The sequence below is a fragment of the Jaculus jaculus genome, chromosome 2 (assembly GCF_020740685.1).
Source record: "Jaculus jaculus isolate mJacJac1 chromosome 2, mJacJac1.mat.Y.cur, whole genome shotgun sequence".
Classification (NCBI taxonomy): Eukaryota; Metazoa; Chordata; class Mammalia; order Rodentia; family Dipodidae; genus Jaculus; species Jaculus jaculus.
The window spans coordinates 118,845,522-118,860,310 of NC_059103.1; the positions used below are offsets into that span (position 1 = coordinate 118,845,522).

At 36.8% G+C, this 14,789-nt stretch overlaps 1 protein-coding gene across 1 annotated transcript in view; it reads left to right on the forward strand.

The window, feature by feature from the left end:
• The window catches only part of Antxr2 (ANTXR cell adhesion molecule 2), a 148,659-nt gene extending 141,915 nt beyond the window's left edge, over positions 1-6,744 (forward strand). The window contains exon 17 of the mRNA XM_045142695.1: positions 650-6,744. Within this exon, the coding sequence (XP_044998630.1) occupies positions 650-688 (39 nt within the window). The 3' untranslated portion in view covers positions 689-6,744. The remainder of the gene's footprint in view (positions 1-649) is intronic.
• The last annotated feature ends 8,045 nt before the right edge of the window (positions 6,745-14,789 follow it).

Below are 14,789 nucleotides of genomic sequence, written 5' to 3' on the forward strand. Positions count from 1 at the left end.
GGGTGACTGAAAACAAAGCCATGAACTACAAAGACCTCTCCTAAAGTCAGTTACAAAGATAGAATTTTTTTCTTATTCCTGGGGTTCTTTATCCTCTGTTCTGATGACATATTAAATGAATTTCTCTTGTCCATGTTTTAGAAGCACCAGATCCTATAGAAGTATCCTTTTATTTCAGTTCATTATCAAAAGATGCTGTATGGTGCTGCCCTTGTGATTTTGAATGCTCTGAGAGTCGTATTGTGCTTCATACAGTGTAACAGAGTTCTAGTTTCTTTTTTGTTAATTTTTATTTACTTTATTTTAGTTTTTAGTTTTTAGTTTTTCGAGGCAGTGTCTCACTCTGGCCCAGGCTGACCTGGAATTCACTATGTAGTCTCAGGGTGGCCTCAAAATCAGAAGCAATCCTCCTACCTCTGCCTCCCAAGTGTTGGGATTAAAGGCGTACACCACCACGCCCGGCTCCAGGAGGGGAATATTCTGTAGAGACAGTGTGATCAACCATCATGCATTGACCTAAGCTAAATTATATATGACACCATGACTCATGTTTTTACCCTTGGCTAATAGTTGATTTTATCACAATATGGAAACTAGGTATTCTTCTGTTTTAACAATTGCTTCAATATGAATTTCTCTTTTTCCTCAGGGCCGGTGCATAAACTTCTCTCGAGTTCCATCTCAGTAAAATGAAAGCAAGAAGAACAAGAAGGCATGAAGACAGGACAATTTCATGATGTCGATTTCCAACCAAATGAAAAGGAAGTCAAGTGCTTTTCAGAAGCTCTTGGAACAGTGGCTTAATTTCTCTCTGTCAGGAAATGTTTTCTCTGCCTTATGCTTTATGTGCACCAAACATCTTTAAACACTTTCTCTGCCATCTACATGAGAAGTGGTGAAGCTCGGTGGTAACTTAGGATTCACTGCATGGGAAGCAAATAGGAAGTTTAATCTGATGCTTTTTATGATGTTGTTTATGCAAAGATGCTGATGGGAATGTAGAAGATTACAAGGCAGTGGCAACTCCATTGTAAAGATGATAACCACTGGGTGTGCGGCGTCTTTAATGGAGACAGGTGCTTCCAACATGGACGCCTGGCACATGTGCTTTTGTATGACAAGATCTTTAGCCTTAAGCAGAGAACGAAATTTTCCACCAGGCTAAACAAATAATGGACTCCATTGCCTTACAGTTATGTCAGATAGCAAAATCCTCTCAAGCCCCCTATCACAGTGTGCCTTACGGGAAGTTTCTGCCTAGAAAATCTTGTCATTGTTACACTGAAAAGTGCACACGCATGACAAAATAGAGACAAGATGCCTCAAGGTATTGGCATCCAGCAAGATTTTGCCCTTTAGTTTTCCAAGACACCTTTCTTTCATTATGCACTTGGGACAAGAAAATTAATAGAGCGTTATTCCACAGGAAGACTGCCTGCAACCAAAGATCTAGAGTGGAGTTTAGGGACTCATGATTTGAGGCCTTGTCCCTGAGCCTAGTAGATTTCTCCTTTTCTCTGTGTTCAGGATTTAGTAGTGCATAAAACATTAATATCTGTAAACATAACTACAACTTTATTTTGCTTTTAATTTAAAGGAAGCAGTAACCACAAAGCTTCCGCTCAGGGTTTTTTCTTTCTTCAAGTCTCCAAGGGCTCTTCAGCGTCACAAGCCAGCAACTCTCTTTGCATGAAAATTTCAAAGTTTAATTAATATAATTAAAGGCAACAGCAAGCAGCAGCCTGTGAAGATTTGGCTCATCGTTTTTATGCCTTTTGACATTGAATGACCTATTACTGTATGCGCATTACTTGGAGTTTGAGGAGCACTGCACCTTGGTTATGATTCAGCAGAAGAAAAGAGCCTTCTCTCTTCAGTTTATAAATTAAATTTTTCAGGGGGCTCACCATCAAAAGACATTGACACTGTATATACTATAATTTTTTTAGAAAAATCACCATCGTGTCACGTTGACGATGCCAAATTATGTTAGCGTGAGCAGAAACACTGTGGGGGAGGAAGGAGGCAGCAGCTGAAGAAAACAGCTCAAATGATCTAGTCACTTTTGATACTGTACTTCAGATGCGAAATGGATATTCGACTGGAAACCTGACAAAGCGCGCCTGCTTTGATGTGAACTGGTATGGACAATGACCAGTGGCCGGGTCAGTGGGATGTCTCTCTGCGAGTACAAAGGCTTATCAAATGACACTAAAAATAAGTTCAACAACCATCACTTTGGAAGGGAGAAGGCGAACATTTCATGTTTGGCGGGCATGTGAGTGCACAAGATGGCAAGAGCGATTTGGAGCATCCTGGTATAATTACCCCCATTGTGTTCTTCATGGAAATTTCAAAGGACGGAAATGATTCCGTTGGTTGGTGTCCAGGTTTATGGCACTGCTCCAAAAAGCCTTGCACACACACACACACGGTTTCTAGCTTGAATCTTTTGCTCAATCTTATTATTTATGTCACTGGCTGGCTGGATCCAAAGTCATGTGTTCACATATCATAAATAAAAATTTTATCTGTGTTTGAGTTATCACTTTCTTTCAGCCCACATAAAGTTTACATTTTCATTGGTTGAATATACCACTTCTCTGGTTGGTTTCAGGAATGAAATTCTATTTAGTTGAAAATACCCAGCATGTTTCCATTGGATACTATTGACAGGTCATATGTGTGCAAGTGCAATGCGGATGGGCAATATAACACTCCCAATACTTTCTTCCATGAGTTCTTTCACACAGTCGCTCTGTGTTTGTATCTAAAGCAGAATCTAGCGCTACTTTCTTAAATGGGCATTTCATTTCTGAGCCATACACACCCATCAATCATACGTTAAGAGCATCAAAATTACTACAGAAGCTATGCCTATGTTTCTTTCGTAGTTATTTCTACAGAATCATATAGCATACTTGTGTTTTGTTACATAAGAAATGTAAATACACTGTTGCCTTAAAATGGTAAATTGGTTTGCAGAACACTTATCACACTGGCAAGAGAAGTGTAATGCAAAGACGGTGTAGAGCTGTAAGTGACCATGGAGAGGCATGAGTCTATACATCAATGGCAAATTCCCATTAGTAGGGTCCAAGGACAGATGGAAATTCTTTGCCTCCAAATTCATGAACCATATATGTGTTATGCTTTTCCTCTGGTGAACTTAACCAAAGATAAGAAGAATTTGTTTTAAAGAGTCATTTTTAACAAAAGAATTGCATTGAAAATCTCTATATAACACTATTTATTTACAGAGATAAATAGCTCCTGTGCAGGTTATCTGGACATGGTGACAGGGACAATCTACTCTGTGTACAGATGAATGAGTCTTACCCATCATCCATTTGTGTTGCATAAGGTTTCAAAAACAATTAAGTGGGAATTGACTCCTAACTTATGTGTAGACTCTGCCTAGAAAGAAAGTTTTGAAGGCATCTATATATATTTCATAACAATGTCTGTTCTTTATGGATTTGATCCATAAATATTTATCTATCTGAAAACTTTGATACTTGGAATGTTTTCCTTAAAGCATTTGGTGCTCCAAAAAGAAACATTTGGTGCTAAGAGTTACAGCACTGATGCCTTTCCCCAAGTTAATTCTGGTTTAAAAATTTATATTTCTTTTCCAATGAGATGCAGAGCAAAACTTGAGAGTCTCCATTGACTAGGGAGCAGCATCTGTTATCCATGGTAAATGACTATTTTGACAAAAAATATAAAGTTTAAGCCGTTATATTTCAAAGGGTTAGAGAAAACAATGATTTGTTTTTATTTCTCTTGAGCTTTATTCTAGCCATTAAAATAATAACTTATTCACTAGTTGATTTTTTAAATAAATCTTTATTTGATATAGCCTGAATGTCTCTATGAACTCATTATCTGAGTGTCACTGATCATGGCTTACTTGTCAGAAGTGGCTTTATTTGCTTACTTTATGATTGAAGCAAAATATATATTACTTCCATCAAGATGTTTGAGACATGGTGGATTGATTACCTTATAGATGTTAGGTTTGAAATTTAAGGATGTAAAATATAATTACATTATAAATATAAGTATTAAGCCTGTATGGTGGCTTAAGTTTATAAAATAATCCCAATACTCAGAAGGATAGGGAAGTAGAATTGTCATGAATTTGAAGCCATCCTAGGCTACAGAGTTTCAGGTCAGCCTGGGCTAGAGTAAGACATTTATTTAAAAAATACAAGTATTAGAAAATACTGTAGCTTCTTCCTCCGTTTGCACATTATGTTTTGGTTAACTTTTACTAGATTGTTGTTCAGTATCATATTGGAAAATTTATTAGACTTTTATTTCTAATGAAAAATGTTTGTGGGTATATATTCACAGGACAGGTATATGCATTACATATACTTCAATGAAAAGTAAATATATAATTTGATGCATAGAATAATGGGTATATCTGTTAGGTATTTAAAGATTGGAGCAGGTAAGGCTAAAAAGCATCATTTATTTTTAGATAGTGAAGCCATATTCTAGACTCCATAGATTAATATTGTATTTAGTGAATTTCTATTGTACATCTCTGAGAGCACTTTAATTTTAGTATATTTCTGTACTTCCTGGAGCATAATTCAGTCAATTAGATAAAATTTTTTGAAAAGCCATAACATTAAAATGTTTTGTTGTTTTTTGAAAAACATTTTGTACTCTTCTGTCAAAAGACAATCCTGCTAAGAAGTCACACAGTAGCATGTACTTTTATATAAACCTGCTTCTCTGAAGTACCTTACAAAGAGTCTACTTAGGAAACAGGTGGTGGGGGTCCTACAGTGTAGAACTGGCCATGAGCTACCTCCAATGGAACACTTCTTAGTCAGGCCTGGAGATGTACTGAAGCTTTAAAAGTTTCTTCCAGTCCTGAAAACATTTTCATTAAATTGGTCAAATCAGAGGTTTTAGTACTTATCTAATATTTGTAATAACTGCTTCTTTGCAACACAATGCATTACAATGTAATGCTGTGTAAACTACTAATTTAGTTACAGGGAAGATATTGAACTATAATATATTACTTACTAATTGACCACAATAGAATAATATCTTAGTTAATTTGCTAATTTGCTATAATAGAGTTTGTCAGAGGCAATCATTCAAATAGTTTTTATCTGGAAAAATCTCTCAAAAGATTAGTAAAACATTGGTAAATATATCCATATATTTTATTCTAACATTACAGTCTCATCACATGTCTCAAGGGTATATATAAAGAGGCAATAAATCGTTGTGAAATATTTATGACTTATTTTATGATTGTGATGCAGTTATTGGTGCAGACATTAAAACTTCAAGTTTGCTTACCCTAGTCAACATGGGGGAAAATCTACTTACTTAACAATGACTATGCTTGTGATGAGGAAGTACATGCAGGCAAATTCAGTTTGACTAAAAATATTGGACAGGAATTGATTCCGTAGAATGAAGAGTATGCAGAAGGTTAGTAGCCTTCATAAACTAGAACATGGAAAGCAATAGAACTGAGCACTTCCAAAACCATAGATGACAGAGAAAGAAAATGATTACATCATGTGAAAAACTAGAAGCAAATCTAAACCTCTTGGCACAGTTACAGTACTCTTCCATCTGATTTGTAAAAGTAATTGGAGAAAAACTCAAAATATAAAACAAAGTCGACACGTTCTAGCACATGATACCTGTAAATAGAATTTTTACCAGTTGAAATTCTGAAGTGAAATGAAACAATTATTATCATCACATTAAGGTTTTCTTTTGGAGGTCTCTTTTTAAACACCCTCAATTTCTAAAATTCTCTGTTAATTAAACAGAGCAATGACAGACCTTCATTTTCTTTAAATACTTTGTTTGTGTGAGGCTGTCACACAGAAAGAAAGATTATATTTGAAACAATATGTTCAAGTGTAAAAATCTTCAACAAATTCTTAATGTTTGTAAAATGGGAGAAATGTTCAGGAGTTTTATAATGAACATCTTGGGAATCTACATAAGGAGAAGGATGTTTCAGAAGTTTAAAAAGGGTTTTAAGCTTCTCCTGGTGCCGCTTGTGTGTTTGTTCGGTGTGGACCTGGTACCTCTTTTGTGAAGCGGCTGCTGAAGAGATCCTGAAACTCAAGGAAGGAGTCAAGACTGAACAATGATCATATTTATCTGAAGGTTGTGGGACAGGATGGTCCTGTGGTGCAGTTTGAGATTAAGAGGCAGACACCACTTAGTAAACTAATGAAAGCCTATTGTGAATGACAGGGTTTGCCAATGAAGCAGATTTGATGGGCAGCCAATCAGTGAAATAGACGCACCTGTACAGTTGGAAATGGAAAATGAAGATACAGTTGATGTGTTCCAGCAGCAGACAGGAGGTATCTGCCAAAGAAAAGAACCTGCTATTTTACTCCAGGATTTTGTTATAGACCAAGATTACATTCTCAATTAGAAAACTGCAATTTGGTTCCACCACATCCTGACTACTACAATATAGTTTTCTCTATTCTTTCATTATCCCCTTCCCCAACCCTTATTTTACATAAAATAACTGGTGCATATGCACAAACATGTTGTACTTTCCTTTCTTTTTTTTTTTTTAAAACTAAATGGCCAATGTTTTGGTTGACATCAAGGGGACATGATATGGGGGAAAGCACTAATTCTGTGAAAATACCCCTTTCTCATTAGTGCCATGCACATTCAGCTTTTATCTTTATATTCCAGTAAGTTATTTTGCTCTCATTGTATTAACAACAGCAAAAAAGCCAACAATATAAAAAGTCTTTACATATCCTGTTTGATTGGAGAATTTAAATGTTTTTCATTTATTATTGTAAAATCAAGGACAATTTTATAACGTTTTTGTACATAGCTGTTACATGTATGGCAATGCATCTTTAGGGATAAATTACTCCAAAAAAATGAATCCTAGACAGTTTCTCCTTCAAATAAAACATCTTGTTGTTTAGTTATTTAAATAAACTTCTTGTTTAAAATGAAAAAGGGGTTTTAAATAATATTTAAAAGGATATCATATACTAAATTATGACAAAATACTCAATGTATTTTAACGAGTTTTATTCATGGATGAGTATTAATGTGTATGCAGGAGCACCTGGGAGCCAGGGAACAACCTTGGGTGTGTCTCCACCTTTTTGGAGACAGGCTATCTCATTGGTCTGAAGTTTGCCAAGTAGGCTAGATTGGCTGACCATTGAGCTCCAGATATCTTCCTATCTCCATCTCCCCAACGTTGGATGGAGTAACAAATGTGTGCCACTATTTCTGCTTTCTATTTTTTAAAGGGTTAGTATGTCCTCGTGCTTACATGGTTACCACTGTAAGAACTGACCTATTCCTCTAGCCATTTTATGAGGTTTAAAGATAGGACATGATAGTATGACACGATAAGAACAGAAAGTTAGCACAGCGTTAATGGTGGTTTAGTGTCCCCAGGTACATGTAACACCTTAGATAGTCCTACGGGAGTGTATTTCGATGGTTAAATGGATACTTTCAAAAGTTCTAATCAAAATGAAAGAGGAAAGAAAATTCATGGGAGATTTAAATATTATACCATTTATTGATCTGCTTGAATAAAAGTAGTTTATTCCTTCTATCTCCTGAATTTTCCTCCAAGCTTTCAAGGTATCAATTTTCTTGACAAGTATTTTCCTTAACTTCAGAAATCAGTCTGATAAATCTCAATGCAAGGTTGTGTTCCTCAATATCTTTGAAACCCTTTATTTTATTTTATTTTATTTTATTTTATTTTATTTTATTTTATTTTAATTTATTTTAGTTCCAGGCTGACCTGGAACTCACTCTGTAGTTCCAAGCTGGCCTTGAACTCCCGGTGATTATTCTCATACCTCTGACTCCCAAGTGCTGGGATTAAAGGTGGGCAATACCACACCTTGACTCAAGACATTTTCAATACCAGTTAAATTGAGAAGTGAGGTCAAAAATAGTCTATTTTTTGTCAAACAAATTATCACAAGTTTAGTGGCTTAATATAACAAAAAATCACCCACAATGAGCTTTTGATCAGAGAAACCTACAAGGTTTCCTAAAAGAATGACAGATTTCTGTCAGAGTACTTGATGACCCACCAAAGGTTAATGGTAAGACCCTATGGCTGAAGACACCATATGCAGCTGACAAGTAAAAGGGAATGGCATGGCTGGAAGCCAGAAGAGAGTCAGTCCCCAGATAGTGTGTCTAGTGCCAGAAGGTGCTACATGCGCGACTGGGGGAAACGACCAATATCTGTCCAAGCAACTCATGGTCCAACCTACTTAGCAGCAAATAACCAATTGTGATGCCCACACAAGTGCGATAGTGGCACACAGCCATGGTGAGGAACCAACTGCCCTTGATTTGGCTAACTGATCCCCTCAATGGTACAGGACCCATAGCTGGAGCTGGGAAACAAGTCAGAACCATATCCAAGTGTAAGCCCACTCTCCAATATCAAGCTACTATCAATCATGGGCTACAAGAGGGCCTACACCTGTTAAACTCTATATTAAAAAAGTAAGGGTTATCTCATTTGTCCTGGTACTAACTTACTTTCCGTTGGAGAATCGGCTTCTCTTTTTCAGATAGATGCAGATCCTAAGGAAAGAGCCACCCCATCATACCTCAAAAGGGCCCTGGCTGAAACTAAGGAAAATTGGCAAAACAAGCAAGGGTACTGATTTCATGATGAACCGAATACCAGCACAAGGGGGAAGGAGACCAACACAGAGAAAAATCAACTCCTACCAAATCAGAGAGCCAGAGCCTCAGAGGCCCCCAACACCTCATCACTGAAGCAGACCAAAAATGAACCCAACATGGCTCAGGGAAATTTTGCAGAAGAGGGGGGTGGAAAGAATGTCAGAGCCACATGTTTGGTCATGATATGCAGAGACATTTATTGTACCAATAACTGTGGGCTAACTCCACAATGCATGACCCATTTACCTCAACAAGGAGGGGCCAATGGGAAGGGGGTAGGTCATGGATGAGCCTAATAATGGTACCGAACTGCCTATATTTGCTGAATAGAAAACTAATAAAAATTTTAAAAATTAAAAAAATTAATATAACAAAAAATTAATCTCATGGTTCTGGATGTCAAAAATTTTCTTAATTTCATTGAGCGAAAATTAAATTAGTTCCTTCTAGAAGGTCTGAGAAGGTTATTATTTCTTTATACTTTTTAGCTTCTAATTGTCCATCTTCTTTGCCTTGGGACTGCCTCCCACCCCTCATCTTCAACGTATGTCACGCCAATCCTGGCCTCAGTCAAGTCACCTGCTATCTGTCTGATCTGCCATCATATAAGGACCACTGGAACTGTACGATTCACCCAGATGACCCTGAGTAACCTTGTATCAAAATCTGCAGTTATCATGTCCACAGAGTCCATTTTTATTCAGAGTCACAACCATGGGGTCTAAGGATGAGGACAGATATTCAAAAGGCTTTTACGCAATTCAGATGAACTTATAAAAATTTTCCTTTTAGGAAACCTTTTTTCTTGTATCTGTCACCATAAGAAAACATAAAGGCTACACTCAGCTTTCTACAGTGGATCTGTACCTGCCCAAGTTCTTTAGATTTTGCTGTACTGATAATGATGTGGTAGTCGGGAACAAGAGAGGCATTCCATTTGTCCCCATCCTACTTCATAGTTTAGACTTTTCTCAAGGTCACTTCTAGAGAGTAACTTCTTAAAAGATGTTTTCCAGCTGAGAGCTACATGGGCGAGTTTTGACATTACTGGAACACATTCTTGGCTTGTCTTCATAAGCCCAGAAGTTAGCCTTGCAATATTTTTCATGTTTGTCTACAAAATCTCTTAGGAAATTACTGAAATATCTTGCAACTAATGATATTCTAATGCTAACATCAGTTATAGACAAATGGACTTAAGCAGAAGTTGTCCCCACCTGTTAATTTTTCCTCATAATGTTTTTTGAAATAGCGGATTTAAGTCACATAAATGCAGTGTCTCATCATATGCTGTTCAGTGTTTGTAAGGTAGACATTCATGAAATTGATAAACTTGAAAATGATAAAAATTTAAGCATTCATACTTTCCAGACATTTTTCTTAAATAAACCATCATGTGCCATATGAGTGGAGTTGGTGGCAATGGATTATTGATTTTGATTCATGCAGTAGGAATAGTTTTTACATCCATATTTTTAAAGATTTTTTTATGGACATATACATATACTTCTTTCTCTATAACACATTTACATATTCCATAATACTATGAATGAGGGTCTGTGGAGATGGCTCAGTCAGTGAAGTCTAAGCCTGCTTTACAAGTCCAAGAGTGGTAATGCACACTTATGATCTCAGAACTAGGGAGATAGAGGCAGGAGGATTCATTCCCAGGTGCTCACTGGCCAGCCAGGTTAGACTGTTTGTCAAGGTCTAAGCCAGTGAGAGACCTATGTCAGAAAAGGTTGACAGTGCTAGTCAAGAATAACACTGGAGGTTGTTGTGTGACCACCATATGCACCTGCACACAAATGTGCAGTTGCACATACCAACACAGGCACAAAAGAAAAACAACTGAATTATCCACAATGTGAGTGATTCCTGATTATTCCTAGGGCATAATCCAACAGCTATAAATAAGGAGTTGAAGGGTTGAAAGATAACAAATTAAATTTCATACAGTATTTTAAATTTCCTAAATTCCTTATCCATATATTATTCATTTTGATTCAACAAATATATACTAGCTAAATTCTATGAGAACTGTGCTAATTTGTCTCAATTCTATGGAAATTTAGTGTTAAATTGTATTCTAACAGGTGGATCTTCAGTAAAATGATCATCAGTATAAAATTTTTATAAGCATGAATCCTTAGTGTACCCTTAACTAACAATGCTTGTCCCCTTTAACATATGTTTATCTTACTCTCCATTGGAGAATCTGTTTTCTTTTATAGAAGGCAGCAAAAAACCAAGGACAACAAGACATGAAAAGATAGCTGATTTCCCATCATGAGATGAGCCACCTCTTGTGCATAAGCTAGGGTCCAGGTCCACAAGGAATTAGAGAGATGAGAAAAAGTTCTGCTTCCATAGTGGGCCTGAAAACCTGCATCAGGGTGATGATGATAGACACTGAGGACACTCAAAATGCAGAAATCCTGAAGTTGATGAGAACTCAACACCAAAGTAGACTTAAAACATACCTACCAAAGCTCAGGGAATTTTGCAGAAGAGGGGGTAGAAAGATTTATAAGAGCCACAGGATGGGAAGGAGTATCCAGAGAGATTGCCACCCCCCCACATGCACAATGACTGACTGTTGCTCTCACAACTAATAGCTTACATCCCCATGGTGAATATCGGCAATTTGACTGAAGACCCCTCAGTGGGTAAGGGATAGGGATGAGGAGAAATGGTACCAACACATGATGTTTCCATATCAAGGTTCTACTTAACAAAAGAAATAAACCCTTAGCACATAAAAATGATATTTAAGGCCAAATGGGCCTTGTATCATCCAGGCAACCCCACATGAACTCTGAGCACTAAGAGCATCTTGTTTTGCTGCCTCAGAATTCACACTGTATATTGTCTCCCTGATGAGTCAAAAGTCTTTCAAATCATTCCATTTGTTGCAAAACATTACATTGGTCCAATTCACAGATAAATTGAGTCATATAAAAAGTTATTATATTCTGGAAGAGAAACAGAGCATAACAAACATCATGAAAATGACTATTTAAGAAGGCTGACATGATTCCTGGGGAGGAGGCAGATTTCTGCAGAATACCATTTTGAAGATCAGCTGAGGGATATTCTGAAGGCTGTTATTTTAACGCAATTTCAGAGGCACTTCTGTGAACAAGAAAGGAAAAAGAAGACAATGAAAACATAATTCATTCACAATCTTTTAATGTCCATGGACAAAGTAGAAAAGCCACCCTTTCACAATGGATAATTGAGGAAAGAAGCTTGCATTTTGCTTTCTGCCTTAGCTGTCCCAGGAATTTATTCCATTCTGGCATCATTCTCTCTATGATACTGATTGGGCACACAATGTAGGTCAGGATCAATGATGTTTCAGGGAGAACAGGCAATGGCGCTTTGCAGCCCATTGCAGTACTGTGCCTTGGAATGGCAGAAATACTACTGTGTGAGGGTAAAGTCCTAGGAACTCCTGGGGAACGGGTTAGCTGTGCTTCATAGCCAGAAATAAGAAGACCTGTCTGAATAATAAAAGGAAGTTAGTGGGTTTGTTTCATTGCCAAAAGAAAGCAACCCAAAATGTTCCCAGAAAAACAGAGACAGCAGTTCTCCATCCCTACCATGATAGACTCAAAGCCACACATCAAAGGACATGCCTTGAATTCAAGTTCTGAGCTTCATTAATAGCGGTAGCTGCGTGTCCTGTGCCAAGATCTACACTAGACAGTGACACATCATAGACAAACTGGCCTCAACCATCTAACTGGCAAGAGGGCTCAGTCAATGGGCATAGAGCTAAAAGCTTATTAGTTCTGTAATGAGGAGATGGTGTGATGAGAACATGTAGTGGGAAGGACCTCATGTGTGAAGTTGGCATCATTAGAGAAGGCAGTATAATGTTTGATATAATTAGGAGAAGTTATTTTGCCTCCATTCTTTCCTTCCTTTGTAATTTAGTAATATCTTCTTAATACCACACCTAGCAGAATGTCTTCCACATGACATACTCTTGATGTATATATATATATATATATATATATATATATATATATATATATATATATATATATATATATATATATATATATACATACACACACATATTTGCTAATGAATTTGAAATATTTAGACTTACTGTTCTATAAATCGGAACATTCCTTTTTGTTCCTTTTGTCCCTAGGTCTACCCTCTTACAAATAAAAACCACAGACAGAACAAAAAACATAGGAAGTATCTGAAGGTAGGAAAAAGGATAGCCAACTGTTTAAGACCCAAAGAATGGGGAACAAGAACGGGGTTCCTTATTGCTTCTATAAATCCCAGACACATTGTAGAAACTTCCCACTGGGAACCATCAACAGACATAGAGACCCGTTTTCCTTGAGACCAAGCCAGCCAGTTATTAAAGCATGGCCATGTGGTTCTTAGCACCTACTGTCCCCTTGAGCTATGAATTAGAGTAGAAATAAAAATGAAAATGAGATAGAAATGAAAATTTCCATAACAACATGCTACCTACAAGGAAGAATTAAAAAATGGAAATAAAATCAAATGGAAAAAGAAAACGAAAATGGAACAAAACTAGATGATTCTCTAATGTGCTGTCCTTAAGAAATTTATTTCAAATATAACAGCATGGATATATAGCAAATAAATTCATGGAATAGGTATGTCATGTCATGTATTTTTTTTTCTAAAAGACAAGAATAGCTATATTAGTATCCAGATAAGGCAATTTTGGGGATAAAAATTATCAGAAACAAAACACATTATATAATGGAAAATAAAAAAAAAGTCTCCCCAATTGTTGTAACATTCTAAACATGAACATACCAAAACAAAACCCAACCAACAACAAAAGGCCCTTGAGCCTCAAAGTATAGGAAGCATAAACTGATAATGATAATTTTGCTGATAGCAAAACAGAAGCAGATCCACAAGCAAAGCTGGCAAGTCAGATCTCACACTCATCCTTGGGAATGCTATAGAGAGAAGATCATAACAGATACAAAACTGAAGCAGCCACCAAGAACAGCTATTGAACCATAGCATGTTCATTCTTTAATTGTATGCAAAAGTTACTAGGGCAGAGCATACAGAATATGTTGTTTTACCAGTGTTATATCTTTCTCTCCCTTTAAAAAAATGGTTTCAAAATGTACTAAGGAGTTGTGTTTAACATTTTTGATGAAGCTCTGTGTACACATGCTCTATGAATTGATTTCTATGACTTTCAATGCATGTAGACAATTATGTCACTACTACCACAATGTAAGTACCAGAGCAGTTTCACCAGCCCAAAACAATGTACCATTACTTGGCAACATGCCCCTATAATCCAAACCTGACAAACAAGTGTTAGCTTTATGCCATGATGCTCTTATCTTTCTGAGAATATAAATGAACATACATATCTTGCTTGGCTAAATATTTAGTAGCTGTCAATGATAAGTATATCTATTAACTTTTGACGAATTGCTGTGTCATACAGTCCATAAGAAGGATGATAGCATTTCACATTTCCAACATGTTTGCTTAATTGTGAATTTTAGCCCCTCATTGATTCATTTGCCTAATAGTTAAGAAATTTAAACACTTTGGCATGGCAAGTGTGTCAAGTTCACAGAAATAAGAAATAGAAATGAACTGACTAGGTTCGGAAGAAGAATATGAGTGGTTGGTACGTCATTGGTTCTTGGACCTGATTTTCTGCCATGGGTAACCAGCTACATTGTGATGATCAAGAAAAGGGCATAGAAGGAACAGATTCCAAGGTAAGGCCCTGACATAGTGTATGAAGTTCCAGGTTGAGAAAGCATAAATAGATATAAGGAACAATTTGGAGCCAGCATGAAAACCAAACATTCTGCCATACAGCTTTTGCCTAAGACCAGTACACAGTGCCTTCCCCAAGATACACAATGCAGTTTATTTCCACAATGCAAGTGGATCATAGATGCTTTTCAGGTTCAAGTGTGACAGAGCATTTGCTAGAGCATATGGCGTTTTGTGTGTATAGACCTTAGCTCTCTGCCAGCCTGGTTGTCTACTATTGCAGCTGCCCTCTTGTTGGGATAAAGCACCTATCTAAT